The sequence below is a fragment of the Rutidosis leptorrhynchoides genome, chromosome 1, assembly GCF_046630445.1.
Source record: "Rutidosis leptorrhynchoides isolate AG116_Rl617_1_P2 chromosome 1, CSIRO_AGI_Rlap_v1, whole genome shotgun sequence".
In the NCBI taxonomy this organism is placed as follows: Eukaryota; Viridiplantae; Streptophyta; class Magnoliopsida; order Asterales; family Asteraceae; genus Rutidosis; species Rutidosis leptorrhynchoides.
Genome location: NC_092333.1, coordinates 669,066,252 through 669,088,348, shown reverse-complemented (window position 1 = coordinate 669,088,348; position 22,097 = coordinate 669,066,252). Strand labels below are relative to the sequence as shown.

At 33.1% G+C, this 22,097-nt stretch overlaps 1 protein-coding gene across 1 annotated transcript; it reads left to right on the top strand.

Annotated features, from left to right (window-relative positions):
* Positions 1 to 17,817: 17,817 nt before the first annotated feature.
* Positions 17,818 to 20,475, top strand: LOC139885911 (uncharacterized). Its single transcript, XM_071869666.1, has 4 exons — positions 17,818 to 17,896; positions 17,993 to 18,097; positions 19,040 to 19,101; positions 20,017 to 20,475. Exons 1-4 carry the CDS (start codon positions 17,839 to 17,841, stop codon positions 20,266 to 20,268), a joined length of 477 nt encoding a protein of 158 aa, XP_071725767.1. The 5' UTR covers positions 17,818 to 17,838; the 3' UTR covers positions 20,269 to 20,475.
* The last annotated feature ends 1,622 nt before the right edge of the window (positions 20,476 to 22,097 follow it).

Here is a 22,097-nt window from a genome sequence, read left to right as displayed (position 1 = left end):
CGTCGGCTACCACATTCGCCTTCCCCTGGTGGTAACGAATCTCGAAATTGTAATCGTAATCATTCAATAACTCAATCCACCTACGCTGCCTCATGTTCAGTTGTTTCTGATTAAATATGTGTTGAAGACTTTTGTGGTTGGTATATATAATACTTTTGACCCCATATAAATAGTACCTCCAAGTCTTTAATGCAAAAATAACAGCGCCTAATTCCAAATCATGTGTTGTATAATTTTGCTCATGAATCTTCAATTGTCTAGACGCATAAGCAATTACCTTTATTCGTTGCATTAATACACAACCGAGGCCTTGCTTTGAGGCATCACAATATATCACAAATTCATCATTCCCTTCAGGCAATGACAATATAGGTGCCGTAGTTAACTTTTTCTTCAACAATTGGAACACTTTTTCTTGTTCATCATTCAATTCAAATTTCTTCCCTTTATGCGTTAATGCAGTCAAGGGTTTTGCTATTTTGGAAAAATCTTGGATGAATCTTCTGTAGTAACTAGCCAGTCCTAAATATTGGCGTATATGCTTCGGAGTTTTAGGGGTTTCCCACTTTTCAACGTTCTCAATCTTTATCGGATCGACCTGAATACCTTCTTTGTTCACTATGTGACCGACGAATTGAACTTCTTCCAACCAAAATGCACACTTTGAAAACTTAGCGTACAGTTTTTCTTTCCTCAACAACTCTAGCACTTTTCTCAAATGTTCTTCGTGCTCTTGATCATTCTTTGAGTAGATAAGTATGTCATCAATGAAAACAATGACAAACTTGTCGAGATATGGCCCACACACACGGTTCATGAGGTCCATGAACACAGCTGGTGCGTTAGTCAATCCAAACGGCATAACCATAAACTCGTAATGACCGTAACACGTTCTGAAAGCAGTCTTCGGAATATCGTCCTCCTTCACCAGCATTTGATGATACCCAGAATGTAAATCAATCTTCAAATAAACTGACGAGCCTTGTAATTGATCAAATAAGTCGTCGATTCTCGGTAGTGGGTAACGGTTCTTGATGGTAAGTTTGTTCAACTCTCGGTAGTTGATACACAACCTGAATGTACCATCCTTCTTTTTGACAAACAAAACAGGTGCTCCCCATGGTGATGTACTTGGTCGTATGAAAACACACTCTAGAAGTTCTTGTAATTGGCTTTGAAGTTCCTTCATTTTGCTAGGTGCGAGTCTGTATGGAGCACGAGCTATTGGTGCAGCTCCCGGTACAAGATCTATTTGAAATTCAACGAATCGGTGTGGAGGTAATCCCGGTAATTCTTTCAAAAATACATCGGGAAATTCTTTTGCGACGGGAACATTATTGATGCTCTTTCCTTCAGTTTGTACTTTCTCGACGTGTGCTAGAACAACATAGCAACCCTTTCTTATTAGCTTTTGCGCCTTCAAATTACTAATAAGATTTAGCTTCGCGTTGCTCTTTTCTCCGTACACCATTAAGGGTTTTCCTTCTTCTCGTACAATGCGAATTGCATTTTTGTAACATACGATCTCTGCTTTCACCTCTTTCAACCAGTCCATACCGATTATCACATCAAAACTCCCTAACTCTACTGGTATTAAATCAATCTTAAACGTTTCGCTACCCAGTTTAATTTCTCGATTTCGACATATATTATCTGCTGCAATTAATTTACCGTTTACTAATTCTAGTATGAACTTATTATCCATAGGCGTCAATGGACAACTTAATTTAGCACAGAAATCTTTACTCATATAGCTTCTATCCGCACCCGAATCAAATTTAAACATAAGTAGATGTATTGTCAATAAGAAACGTACCCGTAACAAGCTCCGGGTCTTCCTGCGCTTCAACCGCATTAATGTTGAAGACTCTTCCTCGGCCTTGCCCATTATTATCCCCCTGATTTGGACACATATTTTTGTAATGGTCCTTCTTCTCGCATCCAAAACAGGTAATGTCGACATAACTTGTTCCGACATTATTTGTTCCCTTAGCCATTGATCCGTAGATTTCGCACTTTGTCGCACCGTGGCCCTTTCTATTACACTTAGTACACACTGCTGTACAGAGCCCAGTTGGATGGTATCCTTCACATCTCTGGCAGAATTTCTGCCACTTGTTGTTATTGTTGGGATTGTTGTTGTTGTTGTTGTTGTTGTTGTTGTTGTTGTTGCGGTTGTTATTGTTGTTGAAACGGTTGTTGTAGTTGTTGATGGGGTGGTTGTTGTTGTTGCATTTGTTGTTGCGAAAATTGGTGCGATTGTAGTTGTGATTGTTGGGTTGGTTATTGAAATTGTGACCCTTGTCACTGGTTTCTTCCCATTTCCTCTTGGCTTGTTTCGTATTGGCTTCTTCGGCCACCTGTTCTTTAATCCTTTCCTCAATTTGATTTATAAGTTTATGAGCCATTCGACTTGCCTTTTGTATGGAGGCGGGCTCGTGTGAACTTATATCCTCTTGGATCCTTTCTGGTAACCCTTTTACAAATGCGTCGATTTTCTCTTCTTCATCTTCGAACGCTCCCGGACACAATAGGCACAACTTTGTGAATCGTCGTTCATACGTGGTAATATCAAACCCTTGTGTTCGTAACCCTCTAAGATCTACCTTGAGTTTATTGACCTCGTTTCTGGGACGGTACTGCTCGTTCATTAAGTGTTTTAATGCTGACCACGGTAGTACGTAAGCAGCATCTTGTCCCACCTGTTCTAGATAAGTGTTCCACCATGTTAACGCAGTACCCGTGAAGGTATGCGTAGCGTACTTTACTTTATCTTCTTTAGCGCACTTACTTATGGCAAACACCGATTCAACCTTCTCAGTCCACCGTTTTAATCCGATTGGACCCTCGGTTCCATCGAATTCTAAAGGTTTACAGGCAGTGAATTCTTTGTAGGAGCATCCTACACGAGTTCTCGTGGCGTTAGTTCCATTGCTGGATTCATAGTTATTGTTATTTTGCATCGCAGCCTGTACTGCGGCTATGTTTGCTGCAAGGAAAGCACGGAAGTCTTCCTCGCTCATGTTCAAATTCTGACGATTCGTCGGTGCCATTTCCTTCAAAAATAGCCCAAAAGAATTAAGTTAATCATATAGAATATTAAGAGTAGTCAATAGTATTTCGTAGCTTAATATGAACTCATTTATAAAAGCTTTTTCTTCATATTAGCGTTTTATAGTTTTAATTCGGGTAGTACCTACCCGTTAAGTTCATACTTAGTAGCTAACATACCATTCAACTACTACAATTCTATATGAAAAACTGATTATAATAATATTTCGCGTTCAAACTTTTATACAATATTTTACAAATTTACAATACCGCTATAATACATATAGCATGAAATATAGCACACAATATCTTTGATACAAAACAGTTGTGACAACAATCCTAGTTAATACGCAAGTCGTTCAGCAAAGGCAATAAAAACACGTAATTCATAAGTCCAGAAACAAGTCATGCATTATGGTTTTACTAAGACTACTTCCCATCCTTGGTCTTGTGGAACATAACCGTTGTGGCCGTTGACAAGACAGCATGTTGTAACATCATCAAAGGGACGAGGGTTTCGTAATGTCCAACAGCCCCGCAATAATCTAAAAACCTTGTTTCTCACCCCAACTACTGAATCTGTCACTTGTGGGAAGGTTTTATTTAAAAGTTGTAATCCGATGTTCTTTTTCTCACTTTGGTAAGAAGCGAACATCACTAACCCGTAAGCATAACATGCTTCTTTATGTTGCATGTTAGAAGCTCTTTCTAATTCACGAAATCCTATGTTGGGATATGTTGAGTCAAAATAGGTTCTTAACCCGTAGCGTAAAATTGCATTTGGGTTCCCCAATGTGATATACCCCACCTATCAAAGGAAAGACTTTTATAAACTAAGGCATTTCTGGAAAGTCTTTCAAATGTTTGACAAGTTAATTTCGCCATAACTAATTGTGCTGATGAATTCTGACCGACTCTAGATAAGATTTCGTCAATCATATCCTCTGGTAGGTCTTCTAAAATATTCGGTTGTCTACCCTTAACCTCCATTTTGTGTTTTTATACTGTAAAAATAGACGAGTGTTAGATTCATAAAAGATAATTAACAAACAATACAAGCAATTTTTACATTTATCATAAAAGCACAAGCACACTATATTACATATATTACACAACATGATTACAACTCTTTAATCCGACTCACTCGTTTCTTCTTCTTCGGACTTGGTTCGTTTTGCTAATTTCTTAGGGATATATGGTGCTCCCCTAATACGAGCTGTCGTTTTCCACAATGGTTTAGAAAAACCTGGTGGTTTAGAGGTTCTGGGGTTATTGTTACAATTTAGGAAATACGGATGTTGCCGATACATATAAAGCTCTTCGGGTTTGGAATCAGGTTTCTCTATTTTTATACCTTTTCCCTTATTATTTTCTTTTGCTTTATTAAATTGGGTCGAGGTAATTTCTATAACATCATCGGAATCCTCATCGGGATCCGATTCATTAGAAAATTGGTAATCTTCCCAATATTTTGCTTCCTCGGCGGAAACACCATTGACCATTATTAACTTTGGTCCGTTGGTTGAAGATTTTCTTTTATTTAATCGATTTACTGTAGGTATCAATATTTCTTCCTCCGGAACCTCTTCTTCTTCCGGTTCCTCTTCTTCTGGTTCCTCTTCTTCCGGTTCCTCCTCTTCCGGTTCCTCCTCTTCCGGTTCCTCTTCGGGAATTTGTGAATCTTCCCAAAGTATATTCGACTCTTCATTATTATTAGGTGAGTCGATGAGATTTGTACTAGAGGTAGACATCTATCACATAATATCAAACACGTTAAGAGATTAATATATCACATAATATTTACATGTTACAATTTGTAGTTTCCAACAAAAAAAAATATTAAGCAATCATTTTTAAAGAAAACACGGTCGAAGTCCAGATTCACTAATGCATCCTAACAAACTCGATAAGACACACTAATGCAAATTTTCTGGTTCTCTAAGACCAACGCTCGGATACCAACTGAAATACAGTTGGGGACAACCACCGTCCCACCCAGTGCCTTCCCAGCTAACCGCCTGGTGACCACTGAGTATACCTCAGATACTGATTTTAGGGCCTGCCTCTCGGCTACTGCCAACCCTCGTAAGGGATCGCAAGGAGTAAGAGCCAATGCGTCGTCACAGGTAACACTGTGAGAACCTCCTTTACAACTAACCCGCCACACATGGACGGCGTTATACCAGCTCTGATGCCAACTGAAATGTCCCATTCATATTGATTATAAACGTTCCATATTAATTGATTTCGTCGCGAGGTTTTGACCTCTATATGAGACGTTTTTCAAAGACTGCATTCATTTGTAAAACAACCATAACCTTTATTTTATCGATAAAGGTTTAAAAAGCATTACGTAGATTATCAAATAATGATAATCTAAAATATACCGTTTACACACGACCATTACATAATGGTTTACAATAAAAATATATTACATCAAAATAAGTTTCTTGAATGCAGTTTTTACACAATATCATACAAGCATGGACTCCAAATCTTGTCCTTATTTTAGTATGCAACAACGGAAGCTCTTAATAATCACCTGAGAATAAACATGCTTAAAACGTCAACAAAAATGTTGGTAAGTTATAGTTTTAACCTATATATTATCAAATCATAATAATAGACCACAAGATTTCATTTTTCCATAAATATACATCTCATATCAGGCATTTTGCAAACTGCATAGAGATAAAAATCATTCATATGTTGAACACCTGGTAACTGACGTTAACTTAATGCATAGAATATCCCCAAAACAGAACCTCTCGTCTGTATAATAATCTCGAAGTACTAAACTATCCATAACCTGAATGGGGGTTGTTAAGCCCAATAGATCTATCTTTAGGATTCACGTCAATTAGGGGCCATTTCCCTAATTCTTAGGCTACCAGACTTGAAGGGCGATATTCGATTTAATAATCCAACCATAGAATGTAGTTTTGCGTACTTGTGTCTATTTTGTAAAACATTTATAAAGCTGCATGTATTCTCATCCCAAAAAAAATATTAGATTTTAAAAGTGGGACTATAACTCACTTTCACAGATTTTTACTTCGTCGGGAAGTAAGACTTGGCCACTAGTCGATTCACGAACCTATAAAAAATATGTACATATATATCAAAGTATGTTCAAAATATATTTACAATATTTTTAATACGTTTTACTGTTTTAAGTTTATTACGTCAGCTGTCCTCGTTAGTAACCTACAACTAGTTGTCCACAGTTAGATGTACAGAAATAAATCGATATATATTATCTTGAATCAATCCACGACCCAGTGTATACACATCTCAGGCTAGATCACAACTCAAAGTATATATATTTTTGAAATCAACCTCAACCCTGTATAGCTAACTCCAACATTACTGCATATAGAGTGTCTATGGTTGTTCCAAATAATATATATACATGGGTCGATATGATATGTCAAAACATTTACATACGTGTCTATGGTATCTCAAGATTACATAATATATTAGAATACATGTATAATACAATATAAGTTAGCTAGGATATGATTTGCATAGAATTGTTACAATATTTCCCGTAGCTAAATCAATCAAAAAATATCCAATCTTGTTTTACCCATAACTTCTTCGTTTTAAATCCGTTTTGAGTGAATCAAATTGCTATGGTTTCATATTGAACTCTATTTTATGAATCTAAACAGAAAAAGTATAGATTTATAGTTGTAAATATAAGTTACAAGTCATTTTTGTAAGAGGTAGTCATTTCAGTCGAAAGAACGATGCCTTGATGACCATTTTGAAAAACATACTTCCACTTTGAGTTTAACCATGATTTTTGGATATAGTTTCATGTTCATAAGAAAAATCATTTTCCCAGAAGAACAACTTTTAAATCAAAGTTTATCATAGTTTTTAATTATCAAACCCAAAACAGCCCGTGGTGTTACTACGACGGCGTATGTCCGGTTTTACGGTGTTTTTCGTGTTTCCAGGTTTTAAATCATTAAGTTAGCATATAATATAGATATAGAACATGTGTTTAGTTGATTTTAAAAGTCAAGTTAGAAGGATTAACTTTTGTTTGCGAACAAGTTTAGAATTAACTAAACTATGTTCTAGTGATTTCAAGTTTAAACCTTAAAATAAGGTAGTTTTATATATATGAATCGAATGATGTTATGAACATCATTACTACCTCAGGTTTTGTGGATAAACCTACTGGAAATGAGAAAAATAGATCTAGCTTCAAAGGATCCTTGGATGGCTTGAAAGTTCTTGAAGCAGAATCATGACACGAAAACAAGTTCAAGTAAGATTTCCACTCGAAATAAGATTGTTATAGTTATAGAAATTGAATCAAAGTTTGAATATGAGTATTACCTTGTATTAGAAAGATATCTTACTATAAATAAGAAAGATTTCTTGAGGTTGTATGATCACTTTACAAGATTGGAAGTAAGCTAGCAAACTTGGAAGTATTCTTGATTTTATGAAACTAGAACTTATAGAATTTATGAAGAACACTTAGAACTTGAAGATAGAACTTGAGAGAGATCAATTAGATGAAGAAAATTGAATAATGAAAGTGTTTGTAGGTGTTTTGGTCGTTGGTATATGGATTAGATATAAAGGATGTGTAATTTTGTTTACATGTAAATAAGTCATAAATGATTACTAATATTTTTGTAATTTTATGAGATATTTCATGCTAGTTGCCAAATGATGGTTCCCACATGTGTTAGATGACTCACATGGGCTGCTAAGAGCTGATCATTGGAGTGTATATACCAATAGTACATACATCTAAAAGCTGTGTATTGTACGAGTACGAATACGGGCGCATACGAGTAGAATTGTTGATGAAACTGAACGAGGATGTAATTGTAAGTATTTTTGTTAAGTAGAAGTATTTTGATAAGTGTCTTGATGTCTTTCAAAAGTGTATGAATACATATTAAAACAATACATGTATATACATTTTAACTGATTCGTTAAGTCATCGTTAGTCATTACATATAAATGTTGTTTTGAAACCTTTAGGTTAACGATCTTGTTAAATGTTGTTAACCCATTGTTTATTATATCTAAAGAGATGTTAAATTATTACATTATCATGATATTATGATATATTAATATACCTTAGTATGATATATATACAGTTAAATGTTGTTACAACGATAATCGTTACATATATGTCTCGTTTAGAAATCATTAAGTTAGTAGTCTTGTTTTTACATATGTAGTTCATTGTTAATACACTTAATGACATGTTTACTTATCATTTATCATGATTAAACATAGTGTATCAATATCTTAATATGATTCATATGTATTTAGTAAGACGTTGTTATAACGATAATCGTTATATATATCGTTTCGAGTTTCTTAATTCAATAAACTCAATTTTATGTATATAACTCATTGTTAAAATACCTAATGAGATACTTACTTATCATAATATCATATTAACTATATATATAATCATATATATGTCATCGTATAGTTTTTACAAGTTTTAACGTTCGTGAATCACCGGTCAACTTGGGTGGTTAATTGTCTATATGAAACCTATTTCAATTAATCAAGTCTTAACAAGTTTGATTGCTTAACATGTTGGAAACACTTAATCATGTAAATAACAATTTCATTTAATATATATAAACATGGAAAAGTTCGGGTCACTACAGTAATGGTCCAGAATTCGTAGGTATGGAGTTTCGAATGATTATAATATATTAAGTAGAAAGGAATGGTAATAGCACGAATTGTTTTGTCAAATTACCAGAATATTCGGGAAAGATAGAACTATCAAGAAAATATGTTCTTGATATGTTTAGAGATTAAATAGAATGAAAGAATTATGTAACATGGCACATGATGACGGTATGATCTGTGAATCATCACGTTCCATTAGAAACTTAGCATGACTTACTGTAATATAATCACGTTGATCAAGTGTCATTATATTATACTAACTCATGCATCAATTTCTTTACATTTCTCCAGAGTTCATTCATAAATTAAACTTAAATTTTACAGAAGTTTCCAATATAATGGAACACAGGAAGCACGAAGAGGTATATAATTTCGGACGAGAATATTTATGGAAATATCCTCAGAAATTTCGAAGTTATTTATGATGATATTTTGGAATTTCTAAGTTCGATGGTTGATGAAGAAATATTTTCAGTAAGATTTTAACATGAGTACGGAGCAAGATATTCGTTGAAGGTTTCATCGGATTCAGAATTACCTGAATTCTTTGAATATATGGTATGGTCCTTGTATTTGTCCTCGGTCTCCTTCAGGGCTAGCTCAATCCGTTTTTCAGTACTAAATCTTCTATCGAGCGTTCCTAACACTCCCTTCTTTATCATCAAACTTTTGGCCGTTTAGACCATCTACAATTTTTCTGTTTCCTCTGCATTTAATGCTACGATATCTGAATCATCGGTTATCAATCTGAGGTGGTTTCAGGAGAATTGTGTTTTTAGATGATTAAACGCTGATGGTAATATGGTGAAATATAAAAGGTTCTCATGTAACAATAAAAGAGCACGCATATATATCAAGGTTATAATAAGATTGTTTCGAACGAAAAGTCGAAGTTGACTAGCTGAAGCTGTGACAAAATTGGCTAATTTGGAAAGAGATTGCAATGTTATTTTTGGTAATAGTAACGCTAAAGGAATTAGCACAGCTACGCGTTAAACGTTTACTCAGTTTCCGAGAGTTTTCAGGTGCATAACTATATGCATCAATCTTTTCTTCCGTAGATGAAGTGCGGTTGGTTCATCCTCTCGATTGAGGTGTTTTTAAGAATCATGAAAGATTTGAACGAAGATTGTAATCGTTAAGATATAAATGAGGTTTAAGATGAAATCAAGTGGCAAACTTGAAGAATTGTTTAGTTTCATATATTATAATCAATATTTAAATTCATTTTAATTGTCCAATATTATTAGTTCACAGTCGATAGTCCACAGTTAACAGTCCAATAATTCATATATAGTTTAAATATAATATTCCAATTAATTAATACGTGTCGTGACCCGTTACATGTCTCAGACTCGATCACAACTCAAAGTATATATATTATTATAAAATCAACCTCAACCATGTATAGCTAACTCGATCATTACTGCATATAGAGTGTCTATGGTGATTCCAAATAATATATATAGAAGCGTCGATATGATATGTCAAAACCTTGTATACGTGTCCCGATATTTAAAGTGCGTAAAATAAATAACAGAAATTAAATGACAATAAATAAAATTGCGAGAATAAAAATTGCGATAAATAAATTACGATAAATAAATTGCGATAAATAAAATGTAATACGGAATTAACAGTTAGCTAGGAACAATTAGCTAGGATTTTGTTAGCGTGGTTTCTTAACAAAATTTCTCATAGTTAATTTGTTTATTTCTAACAAATTTTATTTTATCCAATATTTTCTTCATTATGCCACTTGTTGGATTCTGGTAAATCAAAATCCAAATATGAAATTGGATGAAAATGGTTATTCTGCGGTGAACGGATACGTATATCGATGGTTGTAAGTAGGATAGTAAATGACTATTGAATCAGCTTCGAATAATGTACAGTGTAATTTATTAATGTGAAATCTAAATATTCCTCGGGTATTACCTACCCATTAAAATATTTTCACCATTAACAGTTTGTACAAAAGAATTTTTAATTACAATCTTTACGAAAAATATATATACATATATATTTTCTTCAGATGTAATCATGGACTTAATGAGTCAATATGATATTAAACTCATTTGATTTACCGTTAAAACAAGAATATATAATCTCTAAAACACTAGAAATTACATAATCGCCATGTCGAACGAAGATAAATGATGTAGAACGATTCGCAGATTGATGATTATGCTCGAGGTACATAATGAGATATTGAGGTGTGAGATGTTGAACTTGGGTTGTTGGTGGTACTGGTATTGATGTTGATGGTACTGTTGGTGCCGTTGATGTTGCTGAAGCTGGTACGTTTTGCACCATATTTTTCAAGGCTACAACTCGGGCGCGAAGTTCGTTGACTTCTTATATTATTCCGGGATGATTATCGGTCGGAACGAGCGGATGAATAAGGTTTTTGAATTTGAGATGGTATATAATCAAGCCGAGATATTCGGGTAATGAGGGCGAAAATAGTGTTTTGGATTGGTTCGCCGTTGAATGCTTCAGGTTCTTCGCCAAGAGTGCAGGTTGGTGGGTGGGATCGCCTTCTTCTCGTCTCCATCGGTTAAGTCGACTACGAACCCATCAGATGAATTGGGAATGGATGATTAGTTGATTCATTCTGGTGACACTGCTTTCGGAGCTTAGGTGAAACTCCATATCGGAATAGCTGTCGGAATCCGAGGAATTCGAACTGGTTGAGGGATTCGTCTCGTACGATCAGATGAAGGATTTTCGATAAAAAATAGATTATAGGATATAGATTAGTACCCTGCAATACATAATTTACATATGCATATATAATACTAAAATCCCATAAGTTACGGAGGAATCTACGGAAGCTGTCAGGCAAAGGTAACAATAACAGATACGCTAAGATATGAATTTATCTATACACAGTCTATGCAATAGAGGCAGTAAGACGTGTATAGACTTTAAGGATGATAAGCAAATAATTTTCGTCACTAAATGATAAGCAAAACTTTTGACATGCAGACACGGTCGAAGTCCAGACTCACTAATGCATCTAAACAACTATCAGTTAGACACACTAATGCAAGACCTGGTTCGCTAAGACCACCGCTCTGATACCAACTCTAATGACCCGTCCTAATCCATCTGGACGAATACATTACATTTGGTTACATCGCGAGGTACTTGACCTCTATATGATACATTTTACAAACATTGCATTCATTTTTAAAAGACAAACTTTCATTAAATCGAAAGTTGACAGCATGCATACCATTTCATAATATATCCAACTATAATTGACTTAATAATAATCTTGATGAACTCAACGACTCGAATGCATCGTCTTTTGAAATATGTCATTAATGACTTCAAGTAATATCTCTAAAATGAACAAATGCACAGCGGAAGATTTCTTTCATACCTGAGAATAAACATGCTTTCAAGTGTCAACCAAAAGGTTGGTGAGTTCATTAGTTTATCATAAACATTCATTTCCATCATTTTAATAGACCACAAGATTTTCATTTTCATTTCTCATAAATATACGTCCCATGCATAGAGACAAAAATATCATTCATATGGTGAACACTTGGTAACCGACCTTAACAAGATGCATATAGAATATCCCCATCATTCCAGGACTCCCTTCGGACATGATAAATTCAAAGTACTAAAGCATCCGGTACTTTGGATGGGGCTTGTTGGGCCCAATAGATCTATCTTTAGGATTCGCGTCAATTAGGGTGTCTGTTCCCTAATTATTAGATTACCAGACTAAAAAGGGGCATATTCGGTTTAATAATCCAGCCATAGAATGTAGTTTAAGTACTTGTGTCTATTTTGTCAAATATTTATAAAAGCGCATGTATTCTCAGTCCCAAAAATATATATTGCAAAAGCATTTAAAAAGGGAGCAAATGAAACTCATTATACAATATTTTTGTCGTAAAAATATTCACATGATGATACTGAACAATGCAGGGTTGGCCTTGGATTCACGAACCTATATCATTTATATATACATTAACACATATAATTAACATGTAATAATAATCAAACCCGTTTGTATATATTAATTATATATTACTTATTTAAAATAGTAATGTAATATTTATATAGTTTTTATATATGTATTTAATATATTTGTATGAATAACTTTTGGTTTGTTAAAATAATGACTTTACTAATACTAAAATAGTGTTAATAATAATAACAATTAGTTTTAATATTGAAAATACTAACTTTGATAATAATACTAATCACTTTATTTGTAGTAACTAATATATTAAAAATAATGACACTTAGAATAATGATACTTTTAGTAATAATGGTCATAATAATAATACTTGTAAGAAATTATCAATTTTTCTGTTACCGATAGTTATGATAATAATAATAATTATAATCATAATAGTAATTATAATATATCTATATATTTTAGTTATAATGATAATAATAATGATACTTCGTTTAAAAGTTCATAACCATGATTATTCTTATATCATAATTATTTTCATGTTCAAATTCGAGTTCAAATTATATCCTATGATTATTGATCATCTTTTTATGAAAAGCATCTTCGTTATACATCTATTAACCTTACATTCATGTTCTAAATCTTACACATTTTATAATCTTTTATGACATGACACATTGTTTCTAATTATATTCGTAACCATTTTATAATATTTATAATAGTAGTAATAATACCTTAACATTAATATTAATGATGATAGTAATTATAATAATAATACTTATGATAACAATATTAATGATAACAATAATAATGATAATCATACTTTTATAATTGTTAAAATCATATTAGTACTTATAATCATAAATGTTAACCTTTATAATAATACTTGTATTAATAATAATAAATGTTCTAAACTAACAATAACAATAATAACAATAATAATAACAATAATACAATAACAATAATAATTGTAATATCAATAATAATAATAATTATAATGATTTAAAAAAAGAAAGACTACCTTAGAATGCCCATTTTAAAAAGAATTGCACCAAGCAGGGATTGAACCCGAGACCTCACGCTTCCCTGACACACACTTAAACCTGCTGGGCTGTGCCCATTTTCCGAAATATTACTGAACCAAAATATTTTTAACCCGAATTCATTTTCTATTTTCATCATCTTCTTCTTCAATCTAAACCGTCGACCAGAGATCCATCCAACCTCAAATTGAAATTTGATTTATATTTGAAACATAAATAGAAACGACATATTTGTAATTAACAGACATAATTAAAAAAAATTTATAAAACAGAATACAGCAGCTGTAATCGTCGCGATAATAATTAATTGAAACTCAAATCCTGATTTCGATTTTAAGCAGTTTCAGCTGTTGGTTCCTGCACGAAATACTCTTTAAAACTTTCCTAGAATCTTTATAAATCCTTAATTTCACTCAACACACAACAACAAGTTCGAATTTTTCTGATGAACAATTGGTTGACTTTTGAACATAAAACTTTGACTCGCAATTTAGTAATAGATTTGAGGAATTAAAAGTTGTAAATTTGCAGATAGGTTGATAGAATAATTCTTAACACATCTGCAATTTTAGATTTTGGATAAAGAACTGAAATTGAAGTTTTCGAATTCAATACATGGCGAGCAGAGAAAAAAAACTGTTTTTCTTAAATATTTGTTTTTTTTTCGAATAGCAGGAGGTGATATGTTTACATAAAGTTAGTGATCGAATAAGTGGAGCAGTAACAAGGTTGTTCCTTAGTGATAATTGTCTACAAGGAGATCCAGTAAAGAAGAAAGAATGAAAAGTCGATATAGATGGGTAACTGATTCCATTTTATTCATTTGTTTTTATATGTATATAGTAATTATTAATAGTTAGTAAATTATAAATCTATTAATAGAAAAATACTGTAAATTTTATTAATAATAATATACTGATAATAATAATAATAATGAAAAATAATATTAAAAATATTAATATCAAAATAATAGCTAATAATATTAAGAATAATGATAATAATAATAATACTTTTATTAAAATTATCGGAAATAATAATAAAGATGTTAATATCAAATATAATGATAATTATTAATAATAATGTTAATAATGATATCAATAATAATAATAATATTAATAATTATAATAATAGTTATAAAGATGATGATACTAATATTATTAATTATGATAATAAAAATAATGATTATTAAGGATAAAGATGATAATAACATCTAATGATATTACAAGTGATAATTAATATATACAAATTACATGTGTCGAATTTCATATCTATATAGTATATACTATAATAATATTAATAATTAAAATTAATATTATTAATAATAGTGAGAGTAACAATAATAATATAGATATATCACTATATCTAAACTCGTAATTTTATTTAATTTATTAATATTACATACGCCCTTTCTTTTATATATTTTAATATACATACTACATTAATTTTTATATAGAATCATATATGTATCGATATTCATTTTATCAGTAACTTAATTGTTTTGTATATTATTTTACATTTTTAAATCTAATGTTAAATTTATATATTTTAATTTCAAATTATTTTATGTACTTATATATATATATATATATATATATATATATATATATATATATATATATATATATATATATATATATATATATATATATATATACATACTTGTGTACAAATAATTATTCGTGAATCGTCGGGAATGGTCAAATGTCAATTGAATATATCAAACAGTTCAAAAATTTTGAGATACAACTATACAGACTTTGATTATCGTGTCGAAATAATATAAAGATCAAGTTTAAATTTGGTTAGAAATTTCCGGGGTCATCACAACATGGTGGTTAATAGTGGGGAATTCAAAAAAATTGGGGATGTCCCATTTTTTTCGAGAGAGAAAGTTTTGACCGAGAGACCCACTAATAATAATAATAATAATAATAATAATAATAATAATAATAATAATAATAATAATAATAATAATAATAATCATTAGGTAACAATTGCGATTCATAAAGTGGGGACCTAGTTTCTTATTTTTATTTGGAAAATGCAGGTGCGTTTTTTTTTTGGGCGTAAATAACGAAAACTAGTAAAGATATGAGGACGTTTTTCAAAAGAAAATGCCCTCAACAGGGATTACATAGATATGAGGGGAAACGAAAAAGCTCGCACCTAGAAAGCAACCATCTAGTCGAAACTATCTATAAACGAGCCTGCTAAACTACCCGAAAAAACTTAAGAACAACCAAACTATACAAAACCGGATACAACACGAAATAAAAGGATCGAAACCAAACAAAGAAAACAGAAGACGAACTGCAACAATCAACCTATAGGACCCGCCCTTTCCAATTTTCCATTAACCATCTTCTTTCCGGATCAATTCTCTATCTTGTAAGATAACACATTGGCGGATCCATCACCTGGCGCACTCTCCTCGGCCAAATGTGTCATCATATCATCGAATGCCGTGAAGGCCTCCACAGACATATTTCCTCTCCAGATTGCCGATGAACCACCATCTCTTCCATCATGAGGACCCATAAAACAAGTTTTGAATTGCGTCACCATATCCAAATCTTCAATGTTATCTTTAAGCTTATAAACACCCGAAGTAGACACCTCGTTCGCCCTATTTCTTAACCTCGGGTTAAATTCACCAAGTAAACTTCTCGAAACATCTCCATTCATAACATACCAAGCTTTACAATAACCTTCGCACGTGGGACCTCATAATCGTAATAACTTCTCCCACTACGACCAATCAAAACCGATTTAAGTCTTTCAGCGTTCGCTTATGCCTTACTATTTTTCAACAAATTTTCATTCTTTTTCTTTCTTCAATCGATCCAACCTTACCACAAACGTAATGTTATCATCATTCGGCTATGACACACCACTAGAAACATCATTAGTCACATCGACTAAGTCAATAGGATTAACGGATGATCCATCCTTATTGACCTCCTTAATCTTTGTCAACATTTCCATTCCCTCATTAAAGGAAGAATTAGAAGTAGTAGCACCATTAACTCCAACAACACCAATACTGACTTCAGCACTCATCGTAGTGCTCTTTATCTTCTTCATCTTGTTTTTAATATCATCAAAAACGACCTTCTTGCAATTCTTATCCGTGATCACAGTAGGTACACCACCATAAACCAAACTAGGTCCTTATTGGGCCGTATGAGAAACACACCCTTTGGGCATATCTGAAACAGTCCCTGCCCCAGCAACAAAGATCGACTCGACAACATGCCCAACGATATCGAGTACAGTACATCATTAACAAGCAGTCCAGAGTCAGAAATAAACCCTCTTCAACATATCCAAATTTGACCACAGTCCCAGGTTCGATATTAACCTCATTCGAAACACAACAATAGCAAGAGACTTCAAAACATGATTTGAAACTAGCGATTCCAGTGCCAAAACAGGAGCATCAACAGGAACTTGTTCTGAACCGCGAAACATCTATTCTAAAACGTCACAAACTGTCTATAAATGAACGTGAACCGACATATTATGTATCCTTGGCATGATTCATCATTTTAACGAGTCATGTCCTATTTATTTTATTACTTGTTTTTTGCCAACAACAACAAAAACAACAACAACAACAACAACAATAGCAGGAGCAACAGCACCAGCAACAGCAGTAGCAGCAATAACAACAATAACAGCAACAAGACCTAATCCCACATGTGTTGGGTATGAGGGATGTGAGATGTAGACAATCATTCCCCTATTCGAGAATAAAGAGAAGTCATTTCTCCACCCGGAGTGAAACACTCACAAGAGTAGAGAAAGTCCTCCCTCTCTCTATTCGACGGGTATAGAGATTGTTTCCGAGTGGATTTTCGGCCAATAAGCAGGAAAAAATTTAAAATAATAAAAATAAATAAATAAATAAATGAGACACTATGAAAATGGTAGAATTAAATTTGTATGAGTTTTAAATCTTGCATGAAATTCAATTTAGACTCTAAGCGGATGATATAAACATGAGGGGCCATGCGTGTCAAGTTCACAAGAAACGTTTATATCAACGAGTAATTACCCTTCTAAACTTCACATATTTGGTTTTTTTTTTTCCACGGCCAGACCGACTCAATGGCAAGCGATCGGAAGTCCAAAAAGAGAAGATCTCCGTCTGAATCTTCATCGGAAGGTTATTTCTCTATTATCCGTTACACATTCTTATATGCCTCTATGTATACATATAATTTGGAATACGAATTGCTGTGTATACTTGTGTGTTTTGTAGATGAAGTGAAGAACAAAAGGCGTAAAAGTTCAGAATCGAAAAGTGATAAGAAAGATAAAGACTCGCACAGGAAACACAAGTCACGTAAATCTTCCAGTACTAAAGGTAAACGTTATTACGTCATGAATTTTACCATTATTTCTTTGACTTAGCAAATTATGTTTTTAGGGTTTTGAAAAATATGCCAGGGCTTTGGTTTGTTTTCATAAATTGTTTTCGTAATTAGCTTTTAACGTTTTATTCAATGAACTAAGCTACGTGAGTGCGATTAGTTAAAACAAAAATCTGTGGAATATTTGATAATTAGGATTAATAGAATATGTTACATTTGTATTGCCTTCCACTTATTGTAGGCAGGGCGTAGTGTTGTTGGTTGTTCGTAATTAGATTGCTGATGTTTTTTAACAGAGATAGTTAGACTTCTGTATAACTCGTTCTGAGTTATTAAGTTCGTCTTTAGTTTATAATAACTGAATATTGACCTTCTCGTTACTATAAGAATGAACATAAACATTCAAATGGAATTTGTTAAACATTTGTATTGAGTAGTAACTGAAATTGCAACATTGAGAGGATGTAGAGATTGTAGTGGAAAGTAATAAAACACTAATAATGTCCTGTTTCTTCTTGTTTTATGAGAAGGTGGTGATGTGTTCTAAAAGAACGATTAGGTGAATCCAATATTGCTCTTAGCTTATGTGTCACATAGTTTTGAAATGTTGATAGTTATTGTAAAATGAATATAAGTGTTGTGTTTCATTTTTATCAATGGACTTTTTGCAATCAGTTGTTGAAAGTTTTGATTTACCTAGCCACGTTGTTTGTTCTGCATCCGTCATATATGGAATTTTTAGAGCTTGCTTATGGTAATATTGAATGATGAACACAATTAAAATCGAGTTCATCTAATGTGGGAGAAATCAACATGCCTTGATTGGAAAAATTGTATCTCTTTTGTCCGTGCATCTTTCCAAACTACATAACAAATACCACATGATAAGCTGATTATTATGTCTCATTTGTGCTAACCTAATAATATTGATTTAGAAGCGAAGCCAATGGAGAAGCACAAACACAAACATAAACACAACAGGCATGAGGATCTCAAGGTGAATTTTGTTTACTGCTTGTCTTGATTTTAGAAATCTCAATTGTCCCCTTGTATATTTAGATGCACATGACAACTTTTCAATAACTATGGATCCTTGTGTTTAATAACTTTTAGCAGCCACTTTGGAACTAGTACAACACTACAACCTAGCGTAAAAAGGTGGTAAGATGAGCAGCTTGGTTGCATTGAGCAATATGTTATGATGGGTGGTACGGGTTAATACGGATGTGTCGGTAGACCTAAAAAAAGGTTAAACTATAATATTGTGAAGTATGCTAAAAATAAACATTGTGTCACTTATAATTTGATAATTTGTATGCGTTGGAAACACACTTTCGACAACTTTTGACCATTTGATTAGATACATGTATTATATGACACGTTAGAGCTTAAATATAAATCCAATTGACCCGTTCGTTAGCATATTGGACGATTTTGCCACTTTAATGGATATGGGCGAAATGTAAATTTAGATGCACATGACAACATTTTAAAGCCTAGCGATCCTTATGCATAATAGTAACTTTAGCAGCCAGTTTCGAAGTAGTAAATGTACAACACTACAACCTCGCGTAAAAAGTTAAGTTTAGCAGGTTGATTGCATTGAGCAGTTTATCATGACCGGTGGTACGGGTTAATACGGATGTGTCGCAGACCTAAAAAAAGTAATATTGTGAAGTATGTTAAAAATAAACATTGTCTCATTAATATTTTGATAGTTTGTATGCATTCAAAAGCACACTTTGGACAACTTTCGACCCATTTGGTTAGATTAGATATACGTGTTATATGACGCGTTAGAACCTAAATATAAATCCAATTGACCCATTCGTTAGTATTTTGGACGAATATTGCCACTCCATGGATACGGGAGAAATGTATCATTATGTTTTATTGTCCATTTTCTTTTCAGATTTCTAACTTCTCTGAGCTATCGGATGCTGATTACTTCGCTAAGAACAATGAGTTTGCCACATGGCTGAAAGAAGAGAGAGGCACCTTCTTCTCAGATCTTTCTTCAGAGTCTGCGCGCAAGCTATTTGCAAAGTTTGTCAAATATTGGAATAACAAGAAACTCGATTCTAAGTACTATGAAGGCATTCTGATAGCCCCACGATCATCCCATAATTGGAAAATTAAAACTGATACAAAAGGGGACCTCTAATTAGAGACCTTGAATCAAATGGAGATATATAACCAAGCAGTGATAAGTTTCTGTGTAAATTGTTTGGTTTTCTGGGGCACATAATCAGAAAATTTTGAAAAGCCAGATAAATAGAATATGTAGACAGTTTAGTTATGCAAACTATGTTTATAAGGGGTATCGTAGACTCTTTAATATGAACATCGTAATCTTAGTTGAGACGATTCATTTGCACGATTTCAAAGGTACCCGTTACTTACACTCGCTCGTTATCTTCGTATGTTTGTTACACATGATTCTACTGTAAAAACAAACACACAGTTTGCTCTTATATATGTTGAATATTTCAAAGATGAGGTTCCACCCCTCCTTTAAGGTTGTACCATTATGTTTGATGTGAATGTGATATGAATAGTCAAGGTTTTGACTTACAAATTTTTTATTATAGGAAGGAAGAAAGCAGTATCATAAATTCGGGGTACATTTGTATTTAGTAAAGACGTTTGAAAAAAGTTTAATGTATATTTTTGGGTTTGTTGACCATACACACACATAATTTAAGAGAAAATTTGACTAAGAAAAAGAGTACTCGAAGTATAGTGATTTATGATTGTTTTGATAACTTCAGTAATTGTAATGTAATTGAGGTTTTGAAGCATCCAAGAAACTTACAGATGATGCGTGGTCTAATAAATTCAAGCACAAAAATCAAGTAACCAACGGCATGCAATTAGTGAGCCTCATGTGGAACATTATTTTTCTTGAATTTTGTTTATGTATTACCAAAAAAGTAACGTTCAGATAAAACATAGTGATATTTAAGGGTGTTTAAAAATGCTGTTTGAGTAGCTATTTTTGGAACGGCGATTTGCGGTTTGAGTAGATTATTTGTGATTATTTTCAATAGTTCTAGGTCATGTTTGGCAACAAGTTTTTTGAGTATTTTTGGAGCTTTTAGCTCCGGGTTGTAGCTCAACTGGTAGTGGTTTGCCTCTCTTAGCAAGAGGTTAGGAGTTTGACTCTGGGATGCAATATTGCACTCGGTGTTATCCCTGACCTGAAGTATCTACCCAGGTCGCCTTTCGCTTAGTGTGGGGGCAGCGGGGAGGGGGTTTTACCGTCCATGCTCTCGGATTGGTCCGAGTTTCCCCCATGACAGTAGCTGGGGGCGGATTATGCAACTACGGGAGATGAACGCGTGAGTGGTTTAGTCCCCATCGGTGATCCCAAATTGATGTCCAAAAAAGAAAAAAAAAAACTCCTATGAAATAAAAAGTTCCGTTTGGTTGCAAGAGCTTAAAGCTTTTTGATGGAGAGAAAAAGCTAAAAGCTACTGGAAGTAGCTTTTAGCTTCTAGTTTTTGTTTTTGTTTTTTTTACTCTTTATTTTAATAGTTTCGGTTACTCCGCCAAACTACTAAATACAACTACAAGCCACCAGCTAAAAGCTACCCGCTAGTTTTGCCAAACATACCAAGAGAGTGACAGAAAATTGTTATATATGTTTGCTATAAAGAAACACTAATTCATAAAATTAATTCGAGACATGTTTTTTCAAAATATCATATTGAAAACTCAAAAAATATTTTGAAACTGTTCAAACTGTCCATACGGGCACTTGGGATGGGGTTAAATGAGTTTGGTTCGGGTCTCTTTGTTGCTGCAATTGTCAGCACCGAGGTATGTTCAATCCCTGCTTGTTCTCAAGTCTCGCTCTATGCTCTTGTGCTCGATTTGGCAGGTCGTTGTGCCCATGTAGTCAGTGTCGTTTAGTGGTTCGATCAGCTTTCGTAATCGTTTAGTCTGCTTACTTCCTGTATTATGTCTTTTGTTTGTAGTTATAATTGTAGG

What these genes read in the sequence shown, in the direction of transcription:
- LOC139885911 (XM_071869666.1), top strand. Translation starts at nt 17,839, where the DNA reads ATGGCAAGCGATCGGAAGTCCAAAAAGAGAAGATCTCCGTCTGAATCT. An exon ending in TAAATCTTCCAGTACTAAAG is followed by an intron (nt 18,098 to 19,039) that starts GTAAACGTTATT and finishes ATATTGATTTAG; the next exon opens with AAGCGAAGCCAATGGAGAAG. An exon ending in ACAGGCATGAGGATCTCAAG is followed by an intron (nt 19,102 to 20,016) that starts GTGAATTTTGTT and finishes TTTTCTTTTCAG; the next exon opens with ATTTCTAACTTCTCTGAGCT.